General features: G+C 39.9%; 1 protein-coding gene across 1 annotated transcript in view; it reads right to left on the reverse strand.

Annotated features, from left to right (window-relative positions):
• Nucleotides 1–20,051, reverse strand: part of NCOR1 (nuclear receptor corepressor 1) — a 4,682,182-nt gene that overhangs the window by 3,524,443 nt on the left and 1,137,688 nt on the right. Inside the window, exon 8 of the mRNA XM_044054890.1 lies at nt 13,971–14,023. Within this exon, the coding sequence (XP_043910825.1) occupies nt 13,971–14,023 (53 nt within the window). The remainder of the gene's footprint in view (nt 1–13,970; nt 14,024–20,051) is intronic.

Below are 20,051 nucleotides of genomic sequence, written 5' to 3' on the forward strand. Positions count from 1 at the left end.
CTATGCTGGGGTAAAAACAAAAATTCCCTAAGCCTTTTCCTGGAATCAGAGAAGTCCTGACCTTCCCACTTAAAATGCTCCCTCATGGAATGAAGAGTTTCTGAAAAGAAAAATCCTCAGGAGGAGAAGCAGAAGGAGTAGAATCATCCACATCAGAATCAGAATAAGGGGAATACTCCTGCAAGTCTTCAGCTGAAGACTCTGAAACATCCGAAGCCTGCTCAAAACTCCCTAGCTCAGGCTCCACCCTAGGTCTCTTATCAGGAGGGGGAAAGAACCCCTAATCAAAGTAATCAAATCTTCTGCCATTTTAAGCATATGCTTCTTGGGCACAGTTCCTGAAGAACTAGGGGTGACACCAACTGAAGCTAAACCTGGCCTGCCTCTGGGAGAAGCCTTGGAAACAGAAGGAGAGGGCCTAACCACCCTAGGAAGGGAGGGGAGTATAGTAACCTGAGAAGCCCCATCAGCCTGACCTGCCTCCTGAGAGGCCACATCCTGCAATAACAAAGTTTCTCCCTGGGATCCCAAAGAAACCACCGGCTCCACCGACACCTCTAAAGAACCGGCGTCCGGTACAGACGGTTCTTCTAGCCTAGGCTTAACTGCTTTGTCCTTGCGCTTCTTCGAGGAAGCGGGCGTCGGAGCATCCGACGGCATTTTATAATTGCACCTCTTCCCGAAGACTAACCTGGCACAATCTAACCTTCTCTTTATAGTGCGCTTATTGAATCTAGCACAAGAGTGACACCCAACAACGTCGTGCTCAGGCCCTAAACAAGGAATACACAAAGTATGATAGTCTCTATGCGGTATCTGTTTCCCACAAGAAATACAATTATTCACTTTTTCTGACATCCGGTAAACCACTGAGGCAAGAAAAAACTAAAATATTCTAACGGGTACTTAGCCAACTTTGACTCGGTCTGAAACTCCGAAATCGAACAATTTCAGAACGCCAACCGGCACTTGCAACGCTGCTTCTGCATCGGACCATGCGGCAAAAAAGACTGAGGATATGACGTCGGTCATGCGCATTTGTACCCTGACGTCCTGATGTCAGTCAAATGCGCCTTGACCGACGTCAGCCTTATACTTTGATATTCGGGCCGACCGAGGACAGCGGACTACCCAAGTGTAAGGACTGCAGCAATGTGAGATGAAGAACATTTACCAATATTTCAGAGGTAAAACAAGTCAGTCTCAATCATAAACATCACAGGGCATGAAAATGGACATGATGTGTGACATTTGTACATAGAAACAAATACAATGACATATCTATAGCAGTATATATGACAATTTAATTCTGAAGAGTAATTTTGCTAGCAACTTATTAATGCAGCATGCTGAAAACAGTCAGACAATCGTGGATTGAAAGGCACTGCCAGAAATCAACATATGCTTGTTGAACAGTTGTACATATATACAATACATTTTTAAAATCTGCAGTAATTTTTTGTTGGCGAAGGAAAGGTGCAAGTATGAGGCATCACACTACACATGTAGACATGTGAAAAAATACTGCATAGTATCTGACTTGCATGCACAGAAATCAGGTACCCCGTGGTGTGGTTTGGTCCTGCTCCGCTCGCCCTCACTGTGCTTGGACTTGCTCTGTCTCCATCTGATGAAGTTTTTCGAAACGAAAACGCAGTGTGTGCTGAACTGCGTTAATGTGTTTTACTGGTGGACTGAAGAGTCGTTTTATGTATTTTCCCTTTTGGTGGACTGAAGAGTCGTTTGTTCATTAAAGCATAGTGTGTGTTAAGGATTTGAGCCTTCTTCGATCTGTTCTGGTTTTAGTACTGGTTGGTTGGTTTTTGGAGCAGTGATTCTTTTTTGATTTTGTTCCAATTTCCTCAGTCCTTAACTGTTATGTTCCAAAATAAACTGACCACTGTGAAACTATACATCACAGCACATGGCATGCTTCACAGCCAGACATGATTTTCACTCCGATTTTTAATGACTGCTCTCTGCAGTTTAACAGGTTACAGTCATGGTGCAATAAATTCAATGTACATTTTACGAACATCTTTGATCAAACATGACTTCTGGTTTCTTAAACATGATATCACGGGTATCAGTGGTACCACCCTAAAGGAGTGTCTGCAATTAACTGAGAAAATCAAGAAAACAGTTTCTGAAGCCAACAGAAGTTCTTCAGTGCTGCTCTTTGAAATAACTTTTCAGTACTTTACTAAGCTAAAGGGCAGGTCTCTGCTTACTTCTTTGTGAAAAAACTGGTACTACATCTGTGAAAAGCAACCATCTTCATTAGAACATCCTCTAGAAAAATCACACTAACGGAAAGACTAGTTCAAAGTTTACCCATTCTAGTCATAAAGACTTGCCTTAAATTAAGATACTGACAATTCCGGACGTTCTCAATTAAACAGAATACACACATTCAAATACTTGGGAGATCTGGCATGGGAAAAAGTAGATTCTTTTTACAGGGTCTCTGGATTTTGTTTTTCTAGACAGGAAAACCATGGAAACATAGGGAAGAGCTTCAGGCTGCCTCTTTTTTGCTAGACTCTCTTGAAACCTTGGCACTGCAAAACACACGCTTTACTCTTTTAGCCTACTGCCACAAACAAAACGTATTACCTGCCTAAACTGGTTACCTATAAAGAAATTATTCTGCAGTCATCTTTGACATGTACACTATCGATAAGAAACACCAGTTTGCCACCTAGACAAGAAAAAAGACATGTCAGTATGAGGGTCTGTCTAGAGATAAATTCCTGCATCACTCTCCTCTTAAAATTCATAACATACCAAAGTATCAAATGTCTGAGGGTATGGTATCAAAAATGCACAATTTTCTGCAACTGATGCAAGATGAAGGATTTCAGTCCACAGACCATCTAAAAGCTGCTCATTTAGATGAACTAAATTGTAACAAGACCTCTACATGCCCGTGAAGGCAACGAATGACAGGACCAGTAACTGTAAAATTAGATTCCCCAAATTACTGGCTCTCTGAACTGCAAAAAGGTGAATTTTTAAACATTTCTGAAGGTAGGCTATTGCTCACGTGGATCCCCATATATGAGAAAAGCCAATATCACCCCCCCCACACACACTTCTAAACACTACTTCCAAGGGACCCTCAAATCAAGAAAAGGTGCAAACCAAAGATCTTTCTCCAATTTGGGTGGTCAGAATTTCAGTCTACTTTGTCTGCTGGATTGCAAGATGTGAAAATTGCTGGTTCCCTTTCTCATCATAAAACCGCAACTACTGGGGTGCCACAGGGATCAGTTCTAGGCACTCTCTTGTCTAGCATTTATTTTGCAGCTATCCACACCAATATCCCAAAGAAGTGTGGGTGACAAAGTCTTTTGATGAAGACAGCACAGTAACATTTGGCAGGAACATTGGTCCAACCTCATATGTTATAAATGGCACTCCTCTTCAGACAGATACGGTCACAAAGACCTACAAACTTGCATGAATAACTCACTTCCAATCATGTTTCCACCTCAATCAAAAAATCCTGTCTGGAACAGCTGATTTCCAAGGGAATCTTCAAGATCCAAATAAGTTATCCTATCACTGTACTGTACTCCTATCAACTATTACACTGAATACAATGTCCGCTTTAGCATTTACAAATACAAGCAAATCGCTCAATTGAAAGGTCCCAAAGATGTCTAATCAAGAAAATTAGATGCCTTAAAGTTTTCAACTACCTCAATAGATTAGCACAATTCTCCTTCTACTCAGTCTACAGGCCACTAACAGGTGACTTGCATCTTGCTTTTTAAACTATGAAAGACCCAGTCCTATTTGCCCTCCTAATTCTTTGCAAAACCACTGGCTCTGTAAACAACCATACTAAGGACCTACATCTGCAGCAACAAATTAATGAGACTCGCTCGACAGCCAGGTTCCTAACTCACCTTATTCCTAGCCTATGTAATAATTTGCTACAGGTCAAAGTACTACTTTGGCTACCTTTAAAGCTACTCTTTCAGACTGGAGAGGTAGACACAAACTGACACCACGGTTACCATGTGATGCTCTGCTGAATTTGGGAAGCGAGCATTAGTCAGTGCTTAGCAAGAGTCTGATTAAAGGTGTATATGGCTAGGCATATTACAAGCCACAATGATCACTTGCCTAGTCTGTTCCTAAAACTAAAAGTGACCCATACCTTAATAGGCAAAAGTATTCTATTTAAGTCACTTGACAGACACAAAGCAATCAAGCAACTGACAAACCACCAGAAACGAAAACAATGAGCAAAAAAACTGAATAAATCAAAAGTTGTGTACTGGTCCCCCAATCACACTCCAATAATGTCCTTAAAATGAAACTCAAAGTGAACAGTAAAATCACTTTATTGAATAAAATCGCTCTTTCATTTAATGGAATATTAAACTTCATCAGACACCATATTTTTTACATCACTTCCTTACATACTAAAGTAGTTCCTTGTCATTGGATAAAACAATTTTCAAAAAATCAAAACAAACCACTACTGCCTGCTTAAAACAAATACCATATATAATGATTAAAACAACAAAGAGGGAAACTATATGCTTCCCACTACAAAAAAATTACTTAAAACTCTAAGTAAAGTACAGTTTTGTACCTACCATAAATGTAGATGTTCGAAGATCCACATTGCTGCAGTCCTTACACTTGGGTAGTCCGCTGTCCTCGGTCGGCCCGAATATCAAAGTATTAGGCTGACGTCGGTCAAGGCGCTTAAGACTGACATCAGGACGTCAGGGTACAAATGCGCATGACCGACGTCATATCCTCAGTCTTTTCTTGCCCCAGATGTCAGAAGACCCTAAACAGAAAGGTCAAAACCAAAAGACAGCAAAAAACAACCAACCACCCTTGCACTAATCATATGTACAATATATACAATATCCACAATATTCACAACCCAAACAACACAACCGCCTCTAACTACAGACGGGAAGGAGGGAGGGTAAATTGGACTGCAGCAATGTGGATCTTCGAACATCTACATTTATGGTAGGTACAAAACTGTACTATGTTCTTCATCTCACATTGCTGCAGTCCTTACACTTGGGTAGAATCCCAAAGCAGAGGTAAGGGAGGATGGCAACACTATAAAGCAGTAGGAGCTGCCAAAATGCCCTGTAAAATTGCAGTGGCAAAACCAGCCCTAGATTTAGAGTAAAGTGGAAGGTGGTAATGCTTAGAGAAAGTATGCACTGAACTCCAAGTAGCTGCCTCCAAAATATCTTTAGTTGCCACCCCCCTCAAAAAGGCTGTAGAAGTGGCAGTAGCCCTAGTGGAATGAGGCCTAATCCCAGCTGGAATCTCCTTACCATGATGGGAATAACAGAAAGCAATACACAACCCAATCCACTTAGAAATAGTTTGTTTTGACACAGGCTTGCCCGGAGAACCCAAAGCAAATGAAACAAATAACTGCTGAGACTGCCTGAACCCTTTAGTTCTGCTTAAATAATATCGCAACTGCCTGTGTATATCCAAGGTGTGCAAAATCTTTTCCCCTTTATTTTGGGGGTTTGCATAAAAAGTAGGCAAATGAATAGTTTGGTTTAAAGCCACACTAGAAACCACTTTAGGCATAAAGGAAGGATTAGTACGTAAAGATACCCTATCCTTATGGAAAATTAAGAAAGGCTCAACCGCCATAAGGGCCTGTAATTCAGAAACCCTTCTCGCAGAGGTAATGGCCAACAAAAAAGCAGTCTTCCATGATAAATATTTCAACTCGGCAGTAGCTGCAGGCTCAAAAGGTTGTAGAGTGAGTTTCTCCAACATAAAATTGAGATCCCAAGCAGGAGTAGGAGCTCTACGTGGGGGTCTTATATTCTTTGCCCCTCTAAGGAATTGCTTAAACAAAGGATGAGAAAACAATGGTGGGTCACAGTCATAGTGAGCAGAAATTGCTGCAGCATGAACCTTAACAGAAGAGAAGGACAACCCCTTGTCCAGTAACTCAGCAAGATATTGAAGAGCCACACTTAAATTAGGCTTAGAAACATCGAATTCCTTTGCTGCACTCCAAAATAAAAATCTCTTCCATTTATCTGCGTACACTTTCCTTGTACTAGGCCTTCTGGCCTCCAAAATAACATTCAAAACTTGCTGTGGAAGCTGAGACCCTCCAGGGTTTAAAACAGAATATGCCAGGCTGTTAGGTGAAGAGAGTGAAGTTTGACATTGAGTAAATGACTGTTCTCCTGAGACAGCAGGTGTGGAATCGAAGGCAAAGGCCATGGAGGCTCCCGTACCAGACTTCTCAGTAATGGGTACCAGTGCTGTCGAGGCCAATCTGGAGCTATTAAAATCATCTTTGGCTTGTCCTGTCTGACCTTTAGGAGTACCTTTGGGAGGAGAGGCAGAGGTGGAAAGGCATACACATGAAGATTGCTCCAACTGAAAGAAAGAGCATCCACTTTCCAAGCTGTGGGATGAAACCTTTTTGTGCAAAACTTTGGCAGCTGGTAGTTTAGTGGAGAAGCGAACAGATCTATGTCTGGAGTTCCCCATGACACTGTCAACTTCTGAAATACATGAGGATCCAATTTCCACTCGTGGGGATCCATAATTCGTCTGCTCAACACATCTGCTAAGGAGTTCTGTGCTCCCGGCAGAAACCTTGCCTGAAGATTTAGCTGTAAACTGAGAGCAGTCTCCCACAAAATCATTGCTTGTCTGCATAGAGGATAAGAATGTGTTCCCCCTTGCTTGTTGATGTACCACATGACAGTTGTGTTGTCTGTTAGAACTAACACCTGCCCTGGAAGAAGTAAATCCTTGAAAGCTATTAATGCAAATTGGACTGCTAACATCTCCTTCAAGTTGATATGTAGATGTTGTAGTCTGGCAGGCCACGTGCCTTGTATCCACTTTCCATTTAGATGAGCTCCCCAAGCTTTGTCTGAGGCATCTGTCGTTAGAATCTGACTCGCCTCTGGCCGGGTCACAGAGAGTCCCTTGTTTAGGTGACATTCCTGAGCCCACCACAAAAATTCCTTTTGAATGCAAGGTATTATCTGAATGACAGTGTCCAAATCTTGGCAGTGCTGTGTCCATACATTCTTGAGATACCATTGTAGCTTCCTCATATGCAGTTTGGCATTGGGAAGCACCAGAATACAAGATGCCATGAACCCCAAGGCTTGAAGGACTGTCCTTGCAGTCAGCCTGGACTGATGAGACAATTGATGGAAGTAAAGGGAAAGATTCTTTTGTTTGTCCGGGGTCAAAAGGCCATCTGGGATGCTGTATTCAGTCTCACACCCAGAAAGCACATGTCCTGAGAGGGTACTAGACTGGACTTTATTTCGTTCACAGAATACCCCAGGCATCTTAGCACTGCTATCACATATTGCAAATGATGAAGAAGTTCGTCCCTTCCTTGGGCCAGAATCAGGCAATCGTCCAAATAAGGATAGATCTGTATTCCTTTTAGCCTGAAGAAAGCTATCACTGGAGCCAGAACCTTCGTGAACACTCTGGGCGCAGTAGATAAGCCAAAGGGCAATGCAGAGAACTGATAATGAGAAGTCCCAGCTCGAAACGCAGATACTTCCTGCAACTTAGCCTGATAGGAACATGAAGGTAAGCCTCCTTGAGATCCAGAGTCACCATCCAGTGATCTTTGCCCAGCAGAGGTAAAAGCTGTTGTAACGTCAACATTTTGAACTTGGGAATGTCCAGATAAGTGTTGAGGATAGATAAATCCAAAATTGGTCTCCACGTGTTCCCCTTCTTTGGTACTAGGAACAGGCGAGAATAAAATCCTAGGCCCACTTCTGGCAGAGGGACCGGCTGTATGGCCCCTATTTGAAGCAGCAGAGAAATTTGTTTGTGAGCCTCTATTCTTTGCTGAGGAGGAACGTCTGGCATGCCTTTGAAAGGAGGCAAGGTATGGAAATAAAACTTGTAACCTTGGTGTATAATATCCAATACCCATCTGTCCTGGGTAATTAAACTCCAATTTTCTTTGAAGAGTGCCAACCTTCCTCCCAAAGGTGCTGCCAGACAAGAAGGCTCTGGCAGCTGAAAAGGTAGGTCATTGGGCCTGTTTACGAAAGGACTGGCCCCTGCCCTCACCCGAAGACTGTGCAGGTGAACTCCCTGTTCTAGGTCTGAAAGAGCCCTGAGCTCTGCCCCTACCACGTCTAGATCTTCCCCTAGACGGTGAATCATAAGAAGGGTACGTCCACCCCTTAGCAGGCCAATTCCTGCTAAATTTCGGAGGCTGAACCTGCAAAAAATCTTTAACAGCCTGCATAGACTTAGCCTTGTCTTCCATTTTCTTTAAGACTGCCTCCACAGGTGACCCAAACAACACATCAGACTGTAAAGGAGCATCTAAAATCCTTGTCTTAACATGGTCAGATAAATTCTGATCCCTCAGCCAGGCGTGCCTGCGAAGAACTGACCCAGTGGCAGCCACCCTAGACGAGGCCTGTACAGCATCAAAACCACATTGTAAAGAATGCTTACCCACCTGTTCAGAAACATGTACCAAATCTTGTAATTCTTTACACTCAATGCCTTCCGCCAGAGCATCTACCTTAGACTTCAATTGAGAAAGAAGATAGTTTTGATATTTCAACATGTGAAACTGGCAATTCAAAGCCCTCATAGCTAAGGTGGAAGAAGTATAGACTTTCCTTCCCCATCTATCCAAAGCTCTGGCCTCTTTATCTGGAGGAACTGGATTTTTTACAACAGAGGTTTTGACGCCCTTAGGTCCCTGACTAACAGTTTCTGGGTCCGCCCTAGGACTCTTATAAAGGTATTTATGAGCTTCAGGCACCCTGTAATACCTGTCCGGTTTAACAGGAGCAGGAGGCAAAGAATCAGGATTAAGTGAAGCCTCTGCAAACACATCTTCCACAACATCCAGAACAGGTGGTATAGCCAAAGGCCTATGCTGGGGTAAAAGCAAAAATTCCCTAAGCCTTTTCCTGGAATCAGAGAAGTCCTGACCTTCCCACTTAAAATGTTCCCTCATGGAATGAAGTGTCTCTGAAAAAGAAAAATCCTCTGGAGGAGAAGCAGAAGGAGTAGAATCATCCACATCAGAATCAGAATAGGGAGAATACTCCTGCAAGTCTTCAGCCGAAGACTCTGAAACATCCGAAGCCTGCTCAAAACTCCCCAACTCTGGTTCCACCCTAGGCCTCTTATCAGGAGGGGGCAAAGAACCTCTAATCAGAGTAATTAAATCTTCTGCCATTTTAAGCATGTGCTTCTTGGTCACAGATCCTGAAGAACTAGGAGTGACACCAACAGAAGCTAAACCTGGCCTGCCTCTGGGAGAAGCCTTGGAAACAGAAGGAGAGGGCCTAACCACCCTAGGAAGGGAGGGGAGTACAGTAACCTGAGAAGCCCCTTCAGCCTGACCTGCCTCCTGAGAGGCCACATCCTGCAATATCAACGTCTCCCCCTGGGACTCCAGAGAAGCCTCCGGCAGAACCACCGGTTCCACTGACGCCTCTAAAGAACCGGCGTCCGGTACGGACGACTCTTCTTGCCTGGGTTTAGCTGCTTTGTCTTTGCGCTTCTTCGAAGAAGCGGGCGGAGCATCCGACGGCATATTATAATTGCACCGCTTCCCGAAGACCAACCTGGCACAATCTAACCTTCGCTTAATAGTGCGCTTATTGAACCTAGCACAAAAGCAACACCCAACAACGTCGTGCTCAGGCCCCAAACAAGGAATACACAAAGTATGATAATCTCTATGCGGTATCTGTTTCCCACAAGAAATACAGTTATTCACTTTTTCTGACATCCGGTAAACCACTGAGGCAAGAAAAAACTAAAATATTCCCCAACGGGTACTTAGCCAACTTTGACTCGGTCTGAAACTCCGAATTCGAAAAATTTCAGAACGCCGAACGGCACTTGCAACGCTGCTTCTGCATCGGACCATGCGGCAAAAAAGACTGAGGATATGACGTCGGTCATGCGCATTTGTACCCTGACGTCCTGATGTCAGTCTTAAGCGCCTTGACCGACGTCAGCCTAATACTTTGATATTCGGGCCGACCGAGGACAGCGGACTACCCAAGTGTAAGGACTGCAGCAATGTGAGATGAAGAACATCCTTTATTATCTTACTAATGTCTTATATGATGAATGTACTAAATGTAATGCACTGGAGCTTTTTTCTTTCCAGGGCTTTTAGTTTTAAAACTGGTGTAATGGAACTACCCTCATTAATCCCTGGCCAGCTGTCAGCTTGCAAACGAATTTGCCACCTAAGCTCCCCAAGTTCCAAAAACAGTCCCCACGGTATTTTATCATCGATATTCACTTGATTAATTACTAAATAACTAAACTGATGTTCTAAATGGTCACCATGCTTGGCTAAAGCATTATTTAAATTATGCTTTCTTATGGCATACTCATGTTCGTAGATCCTTTGGCTCAACTTTCTCTCCGTTTTGCTTGTATAAAAGGCTGGACATGAGTCACACTTAGCTAAGTAGATCACTGCTTTAGAATTGCATTTGTATTTTCATTTTATCGGATATGTAACATTTCTTACCACAAATTTATTAATGACCGTTATTTTGTGACACCATGCACATGTCGCACATGAACATGCCATATATGCGATTTCTTTCAGTGGACTGTCGGCTCCTTGAGCAAGTCCTTAAAATTCATTCCTTTTCTGTAAATAATGACTGGCCTTTCACCTACTTGTTTCCTAAGGAAAGAGGCAGTGGTAGTATTGAAGATTTCCTGGAATATATAAATAATATAACCACGCGTTTCAAATTTACTTGGAATGTGAATCCAAACTTCATTAGTTACTTGGATGTCCATCTATTCAAAGATGAAGTGAACAAGAGATATGTAACTACAATTCACAGGAAAGAGACATTTTGTTTCCTGCATTATAGCAGTTCCCATCCATAGCACCAAAAAAGGTCTGCGGTGAAGGGACAGTTAAGTAAGGGCAGCCGAATGGTCACCAGAGATGAAGATTTTTTTCAAGTGTCCCATTTTACGCTCGATGTTTCTTAAAAGAGCATATCCTGCAGAATTAATGACTTGATTCAGGAAGTCACAAGAAAAAGAATGAATGGGCATTTTAAGCCCAGCCTGTGTGAGGATGGTTACCCCACAGGAATAATAAGAGAGGGAGTTCAAACTCTTAAGGTAGAACCCAGTACTAATACGAGTTTGGAAAAGCATCATAATGAACAGGTCCCCGACTTTTCAAGAGCACTAATCATCACTTTTAATGAGGATTTTAGAATGTTGAGATCTGTATTTGAAAATATTGGCCCATTTTAATAGATTACTTTAACAATAGGAAACAAGTAGGTGAAAGGCCAGTCATTATTTACAGAAAAGGAATGAATTTTAAGGACCTGCTCAGGGAGAGTCAGTCCACGGAAAGAAACGGCATATATGGCATTGTTCAAGTGTGGGGCATGTGCATGGTGTCACAAAATAACAGTCACTAATAAGCCTGTGGTAATAAATGTTACATTACAGACAAAAGGAAAATACAACTGCAATTCGAAAGCAGTGATATACTTAGCTAAGTGCAACTCATGTCCAGCCTTTTATATAGGCAAAACGGAGAGAAAGTTTAGCCAAGGATCAACGAACATAAATACTCCATAAGAAAGCATAAATTAAATAATGCTTTAGCCAAACATGTCAGTGACAATTTAGAACATCAGTTTTTTTAGTAACTGATCACATGAACATCAATGAGAAAATACCACGGGGACTGTTTTTGGAACTTAGGGAGCTTAGGTGGCAAATTCGTTTGCAAGCTGACAGCTGGCCAGGGATTAACGAGCATAGTTCCATTACACCAGTTTTAAAACTAAAAGCCCTGGAAAGAAAAAAGCTCCAGTGCACTACATTTAGTACATTCAACATATAAGACATTAGTAAGATAATAAAGGTTAGAGTTTTAAGTTTTTTTTTGCATTGGGAAAAGCATATAGTTTCCCTCTGTTTTAATCGTTACATATGGTATTTGTTTTAAGCAGGCAATAGTGGTTTGTTTTGATTTTTTGAAAATTGTTTTATGCAATGACAAGGAACTATTTGGGTATTTAAGGAAGTGATGTAAAAATATGGTGTCTGATGAAGTTTAATATTCCATTAAACGAAAGCCCTTACCTGTGATTTTATTGTTCACCAATAAAGTGATTTTACTGTTCACTTAAGAGTTTCATTTTAAGAACATTATTGGAGTGTGATTGGGGGACCAATTCACAACTTCTTTTGATTTAATTAAGCAACTGACCTTATACTTGGATTATAAGTAAAACTGCAGAGTTTTTTTGCAATGGTTGGCAGATAAGATTGTATAGTGCAAGAGGGTTCACTGAGTCAGGGAAACATTTCCTGTAAACAACCTTTCTTTTTATTCAATCAGATGTAAGTACAACTGGGGAACCAAGAAAATACAGAAATTGCAGAAGCACTGCAGCTGAATACACACAAAAAAATAACTGAATGCATAACAGTACCAATTACAAACTTAGTTAACTCACTCCTGCACTGTACACAGAGATTTAACTAGTGAAAGAAATCCCACAAAAAAGTGCACAACACCCATGCACGTACTCATCTCCCACTGACGCACACACTAAATTATTTCAAACTCATCGGCTAACACCACGACTAAACAAAATAGCACATTTCTGCAAGGAAGCAAGCTACCACTGCACCCCAACGTGAAGGGAATTCTTCCCCAAATTCCACTGTCATACATATACTAATGCTACAAAAGTATGCCCATGCAATAAAGGAAGTAGAAACTCACTTAGTTTCCAATAGTTTGAGACAAGTCTACACCAAGGAAGCCATTTACAGCTGCCTCAAAATCACTACATGAAAACACAAGTAAAATGTACATACACATGACTAAATCCACTCAGCTCTGATAAGCCACCCACACTAACAATGGCTTTCACATACAGAAAAAGTCTGCAGTTAAAATAGTACTAATGGGCATTATATACATGCCCTAAACCAAATTACATGCTCCTGTTTAATAGTGTGTGTTATTTTTTTTCCCTTTACTTCTAGTTAAGGCTGTAAATGGCAGTCTGGCTTATGCCAACTTATGTAGGAAGGCAAAAAATGTAAAGGGCAAACAAATTTTTACTATCGGCCCCCCTTAACAGATTAGCTGATTACCCTTTTTCCACGTAACATTTAATTTTAAATTGATTTAGCAAATAAGAATTCTAAGCACATAAAACTACTACTACAGAAATAGTTTAGTTCAAAACACTGGTGATGACCAAGATCCATAAATGGCCTCAAGTCACTAGATAGCAAGCAGGAATGGAATGCAACCATAAACAAGGAATGTTTCTTTCTAGAAAAAAAGGGGCAACAGACTTTCATGCAAGGTTCTTGCAGAAACAAGACATACAGCAAGCTATTAGCCCCCAAGAACACTTGAATGGTGTCAATGGCTGTTAAATTGCAGTACAAAGTCTTCATGAGCCATACTAACACTAAGTACTCATGCCACATGGGAAAAATGCTTCACTGGCTAGCATAGGACAATAACATTCAAGGCACTGCAAATTTTGAAGGTTTTGCAGAGTTCCAAGTTTGACATCACTATGACACCAGCAACAGTCTCAAATGTGCCAGTGCAACTTATTTTTAAAAGGCAGCATGCTTCTCCTAACGGTGTTTGTGGGTTAGCAACAGCAGCAGCAGCTGTAGAAATGTGACTAAAAACAGGACAAAACACAGTTAGGAAACAGATAACATATTAGGCAACAAAGTTACGAAAAGAGACCATCTGAGGCCTGCATCACCCAAATAAGTGATGTCATTCATCACCGTGAACTCTACTCACAGCACAAACAAAATTATGGAACCTGAATCTCAGCCAGTTCAACTCGGTCAAGATCACAGACAGGAGGGCTGTAGCAATTCACTCCCACAAAACATGGTAAAATTGGATAACAGTGCAAACTTACGTTTTGATGTTCTCATGGTACACTTTTGTATCAGATGGCTGGTTGTAAAGTGGCTGGAATAAAAAAGAACAAAAATATTACCATCAAGAACTGTCACTTTTCTGTGTCCCAACATTAACACACATTTTTTAAAACCCAAAACAATGAAAAAAGTCTGTATTATAAGCTGTATAGCAATACTCCAAGTTTTGTATACTGTGCCAGGAAAATGACTGTCACGATCTTGACTAATTTCTTTACAGAAATTACTAAGAATTGCATATTTTCACTGTTCCTAATAAAGTAATTAAAGCACAAAAAATTACATCATTTAGAATTAAAACAACTCTTTCTAACTAAGTTTGATGTTGCCAAAGAAACAGCACCCCCTCCTAACACTGAATAGTAGATGACAGAACGCAGTCTACAACATAAAACATTCAAAGCAGCATTTCTGAAATGCACCTCGTAGCATCCGTCATCTGGGAAGGGGGTGGAGGACATCAATGGTATTAAAGAATCTTCTGCCTTACTTCAAGATCAATCATCCTTATCAATAGACCTACTTCTGTTTCAACAGCAGCAAACAGAATTTGTAAACAGAGCTACAATAAAAAAAAAAAAAAAAAGCCTCCAACACCGATCTGCAGTGGTGAAGGTGACAATTTAGTCATTTAGTTTAGGGAAAACACACACAAAAAAAAGGCAAAACTGATTATGAAGGCTGACGTTCAAGAATATCTTCCTTATGTTACACTAGCCTCAGGTCTTAGAATTAGAGCTGTCGAAACTCAAATAATTGCAAAAACTGGGCTACCGGTAAAAGAGTTTCAAATGGACAAGGTTTAAACTTGCCGATTTATAGTCACCAAAGTTTAACTCTTCAAGAAATGCTCACCATAGTAAATCACCGTCACTGTGATCAGTGTCACTCTTTCTCTCTCCAGTGATTCTCTCTCTGGTTTTCTCTCCCTCATCCACAGCTTCATAATCATGTTGTCAGTGTATTAGCCACAGATAGAGCAGCAAACACATGAAACTGGCCAGTAGTCTAAAAATAGTTTTATTAAAATGCGCAATAATTCTCTAGAGCCTTGGCTATGAAAAGCCTTTAACAGAGTATAATCACACACACTGAAACCTGAATTTATATACTTTTAAACTTTGTAAATGATTTAATTATCCAATAAAACAATTAATTACAATTTACTTAATTACATTACAACAAACACTTGCAAGTGCATTCTTGATTCAAGCCCCTAGGGCTCAGTGTCAAACTTAAGAAACAACATAAGTCTCTTTCTTAATACATTTTTATATGTTGATCAATCATCAATTCATTAGTTTTTACTTTTTCTAAAATTGTTGCTTGTAACCCCCCTCTGGGTTACTACTGTGAAACTCCTTAAAATGATGTCAGTGTACTTCAGTACAGCAGCAGGAAGGTCCCTCATCTCTAAAAGCACTTTTAAGAAACTGGTTTAAATGTTTTAAGTTGAAGGTTCAACCACTTACCATCCTGCTTAAACTTAATGGAGTTGTAACACGATGAGATGCAGGTGAACCAAATTGGGATACTCTTATTAATCAACAGTTTACAACTGAGCAAAGTATCAACTCACTGATTTATAGCCGTCAATGTAAAGCATACAATACAGAAAATCACTACCTAAGGGATTCTTATTGTGTATATCTAGTCAATCTTTCTGTGTGGTCTTGATATCATGGGTGTGAAACTGCTGAGTAACTATATTTAAATGGGGTGGGGGCAATGTATGGGGCTTACACATCCACATTTTTAAAAATATTTCATCATAAAGGTGCAGAAAAGTTCTACTAAGCTAAAGCAATTACAACAGTTTTTTCCCATAAAAATGTGGTTGATGTTAAGTTTTGCTACATGTAAAAAGTAGAACACGTTCAGAAAGAAAAATGTTAACTCTGCGTAAGTAACCAAGTATCTAACAATGACAGTGTAAATGAACCATGACTGGTAGAAAATTAATACTAAGCCTACTTCCCAAATGTGAACACACTTGTGATTTTTTATTTTTTTTTTAGATAAATGCACTACTTTACTTGGATCCAACCCTGTCCAAAAAAGACAAACTGTGAACACAAAAAGCAGACGATGCTGTACTAAACTGCCATGAAAATGTTACCTCACTAGAATAGCCATCAAAATTAGACTTTAAAATGTTTTGTAATTGGACGTCTTCAAAGACTATCAATAAACAGTAAACTAGCATAATGCTTTGAAGTGCAACAAAAAAAGCTATACAATGACCCTATTCCCACTACACTGTAACCATAGTGGCAAAACACTTCCACCAGTAAGAGAAAGACAACTAGTAGTAGTGATAAGCACACTATGCTTTCACTGCTGTGCTGTAACACAAATCGCTAAAGGTTCTCTAATCGGCTAAAAATAGTATACAAAATCTCAACAATCTTAACTCCTGAAAAGAGGCTGCCATTGCTTTTAATGTTCTTTCTTCCAAATGAAAACAGAATTTACTCAAAATTATTCCCCAAACACCATTACACAAAAAAATGTAATTACAATATTTATCCACCTTTCCCAGTTTCATGATCATCTCTGCAAAACTATTCAGAAACCTAAGTGGCTACAACTAACAACAAATGCCTACCTGCATCCTGAATATGTTAATTTACAGACTTCTAAATTAATCCTCCTACACTCGCCAGAAATTGTGAATGATACCATTCTTCCAAGGACTCTCTTAGAGGTTAAGTCTGACAACTCATTATAAACTTCCCCCATCCTCACTCTGTTCTAAGGCTTCTTCATAACAAAAAAAAAAAACATGCACTGGGAATTCGTTACCTGTTAATATCAGAAAAACAGACCATCTTGATATGCTATGGAAACAAACTATTTATATGCTTCACTGACAACTGTCAGCACCCATTTACTTAGAGTCACTTGTATTGCTCAGTATGAAATCTTTCTGCCTCCCTTTTAACACAAGTGGGTATTACCTGTGAATTATTATAACTGCACACAAACTGTAAATTCACATGCTAGTTTCATAAGTCTAACATTATAAAACTGTAACTGTTACTGAAGGGACTGCAAATATCTGTTGTGACACTTAATTATTTGTCTGTCTGCTGCCCCAGTTCTTGGCTAAAAATAGGTCTTTTGATCAGTTCACCTACCCAGTTAAGAAATGTAAATAATTCTCAATCAAGTAGAGAAATACTGTAAGAGTTGCGACTGTTTTACTTCTGAAATGGTGCAGGTGGAATGCGTTCTGGACAAAGCTCAACTTGAAATACAAGGTCTATGAAGACTTACAACTAGTGTTTGAACTTTTAAGCCACAGATACATAATCAGTACATCATAACCAAGTTCAGACAAACTGCTATACAGACTATCAAACTCTGCCTGTTTAGGCACATTTTTATATTGTGGTTGTGCAAGTTTACATCTGCTTATACATTCCATTTTACAAAGTACACAGATTAATTTTACTTATTTCAAGTAAGCAACTTTATTACTCAGTTTTAAATGCTTACAACCTGTGATCTAATTACTAGCTTTCTCATTTATTTTACTTTATCTAATAGGTGGCGTAGTCCAAGAACCTTTTTTAGCCATGATTCAGACCGAGAGGTAGTAAAAGTATTAAGTGTACGTGTATTGGAATGATGTACTAATAACGTCTGGCTTTTTGAAGGGTTACTGCTCAGGCTACATCTACCAAACTACTATGTAATGATTGGCTTACTTTAAGGTGAATAAAAGTAAAACCGTGAAACAAGCCAAGGAAAAGCTTCCGACTTTAATAAAACTTCACAATGGTTCTTCACAATACACAGTAAGCGCTTTTATCCACACTGGACTTTTTCAGACTGAATACTATGATTAAAACATGTTATTATAAATAATTTAAAAAGACACGACACAATTAATGATTATATAACCTCTTTCTTTTAAGGTAGGCTACAAAATCAGATCCATCATTTAACCCAGGTGGATAGTAGGCATTCAACCTAACCTGCCACTGGTATTCCTTCCACCCAAGCTCTTCTTCAGCATCAAATCTGTTATAAACGTTTGTTACTTCATCTAATACACAAAATTAAAAATCTACTTTACAACCACTATTTTTATGATGTTTTCCTACAGCATTCTTCTCATCTTTGATGGTAACAGCATATTTATGCTCGTATATTCTTTTATTTAATTCTCTTGTGGTACGTCAAACATAAAAAGCTTCACATGACAGGCATATAGCCAAATAAACAATAAATGTAGACCTGCAAGTAAATCTGCCTTGTAACCGAATACAATACCCCCCAACCATAAGCTCCTTAATGCCAGTTATTAAAAAATTGCACATATTACAACTAAGACATTTATACATGCCCGGATTAATACACTTTTCAGGACGGGGAGGGAGGTAATTCTGCCTGAAAAAGATTTTTAAAACTTTTTCCCTTTCTTTGTGCAAAAACTGGCCCTTCACCTACAGCTTTGGCAACTTCAGAACTAGACAAGCAATTTCCAGTTGGTGGAAATATTTTTAATGGATCTAGTATCTATACTATTATCTATTTGCATAGATAATGTAAAATCCAGCTGTTTAGGCGGTTTAACAACCTGTATTTTTCCTTTTCTTATTTGATTTTTTTCACTAAAAGATTAACTACCTTTTCTGGATACCCTCTCTGAATGAATTTATCACATAATACTGTACTTTCTCTTATTATTTCCACCAACTGGAAAATGCGTCAGTCTAGTTCTGAAGTTGCCAAAGCTGTACGTGAAGGGCCAGTTTTTGTACAAAGAAAGGGAAAGGTTCAAAATTACGCATATTTGCATTATGATAGTTTACATTCTAGTAAAACGAAAAATAACATAGTAAAAGGCCAGTTAAAAAGAGTTGATCAACTTACCGACAAAGAAACAGACATTGTAAGAGAAAGACTGCTATTAGTAGGATGGTCTTCCAGGTGATCATTTTTAACTAGCAGAAAATGCTGGCTCTAAAGGCGATGCAGTAAATTTTTTTAATACACAGATCAATTCTCAAGATGGGAAAGCAATTTTCTTGGGAAGTCCTAAGTGTACAAGAATATATGGAGGAGCAAGGAAGGCAGGCACAGATAGTACTAGCATATACCTTAATACCAGAATAAGGCATGCCCCTTGTCAAATAATCCTGAAAAGTATTCCAGCAGTATATTAATGCTAGTATGAGGTGGCATGATAACCTTTGACCTGGCACCAAACAGAAAACCTTTTCAATTTGGTCAAGCATGATTTTCTAGTATTTTATGTTTGCATCTCTCAAAATAGATAGCACTTCAGTAGAGTAGTCTGCATTCTTTGGAGTTAAAATCCAATCTTCCATGCTGTTAGTTGGAGTGTGTTCAGGTGCGGAAGAATGAAAGACTTCTATCTGGATGAGAAGAGCTATTACCAGGAGAAGAATATGGTAACGCCCTTCACTGAGGGTCAAAAGGAGGGAGAAAGTACAGATGTTCAAGCTGAACTTACTATTACAGTAAATGTTTGAATGATCACTGCTTCAGTACCCTTACCTACATCGGTTTTATGCTGTCAAGGATATAACTGCAGACCAGCTCCTAAAGCCTCAGGGCACCTCCCGCGTGCACAAACTGGCAAGCAGTTCAGGCTGACTAACAAACAAGTTTGGATGCAAAGCCCTTCAGAGCTTTCCTGCCAGCAGAGAGAGAGGGAGGCTAAGCCCTGAAATGACAAGGACCAAATAAATAAATGTCCACACCCTGGCATAAAAAATTAAAAACAAGGAAGACGGAAGGAGGAAGCGACTAATGCAGCAGTGATCATTCGAATATCTACCGTTATGGAAAGTTCAACTTACACAACTGTACTATGTTCATCACATTGATCACTGCTGCCTTGGCTAAACGAGTAGATTACCTTAGCTAACTAAGTTTGGGAGGTGAAAGAAGAGTCCAGGAGCCCCTGGAGAATGGTCCTAGTAAAGTTCAATATGGGCCTTGGAGGTGGGATTACATCAAGGATCAGCTCTGAGCCTTTTCTTATTTGCAGTAGTGATGGACAGGTTGACAGATAAGATTAG

Source organism: Protopterus annectens, chromosome 13.part0 (genome assembly GCF_019279795.1).
Source record: "Protopterus annectens isolate FY-2018-M chromosome 13.part0, PAN1.0, whole genome shotgun sequence".
Classification (NCBI taxonomy): Eukaryota; Metazoa; Chordata; order Ceratodontiformes; family Protopteridae; genus Protopterus; species Protopterus annectens.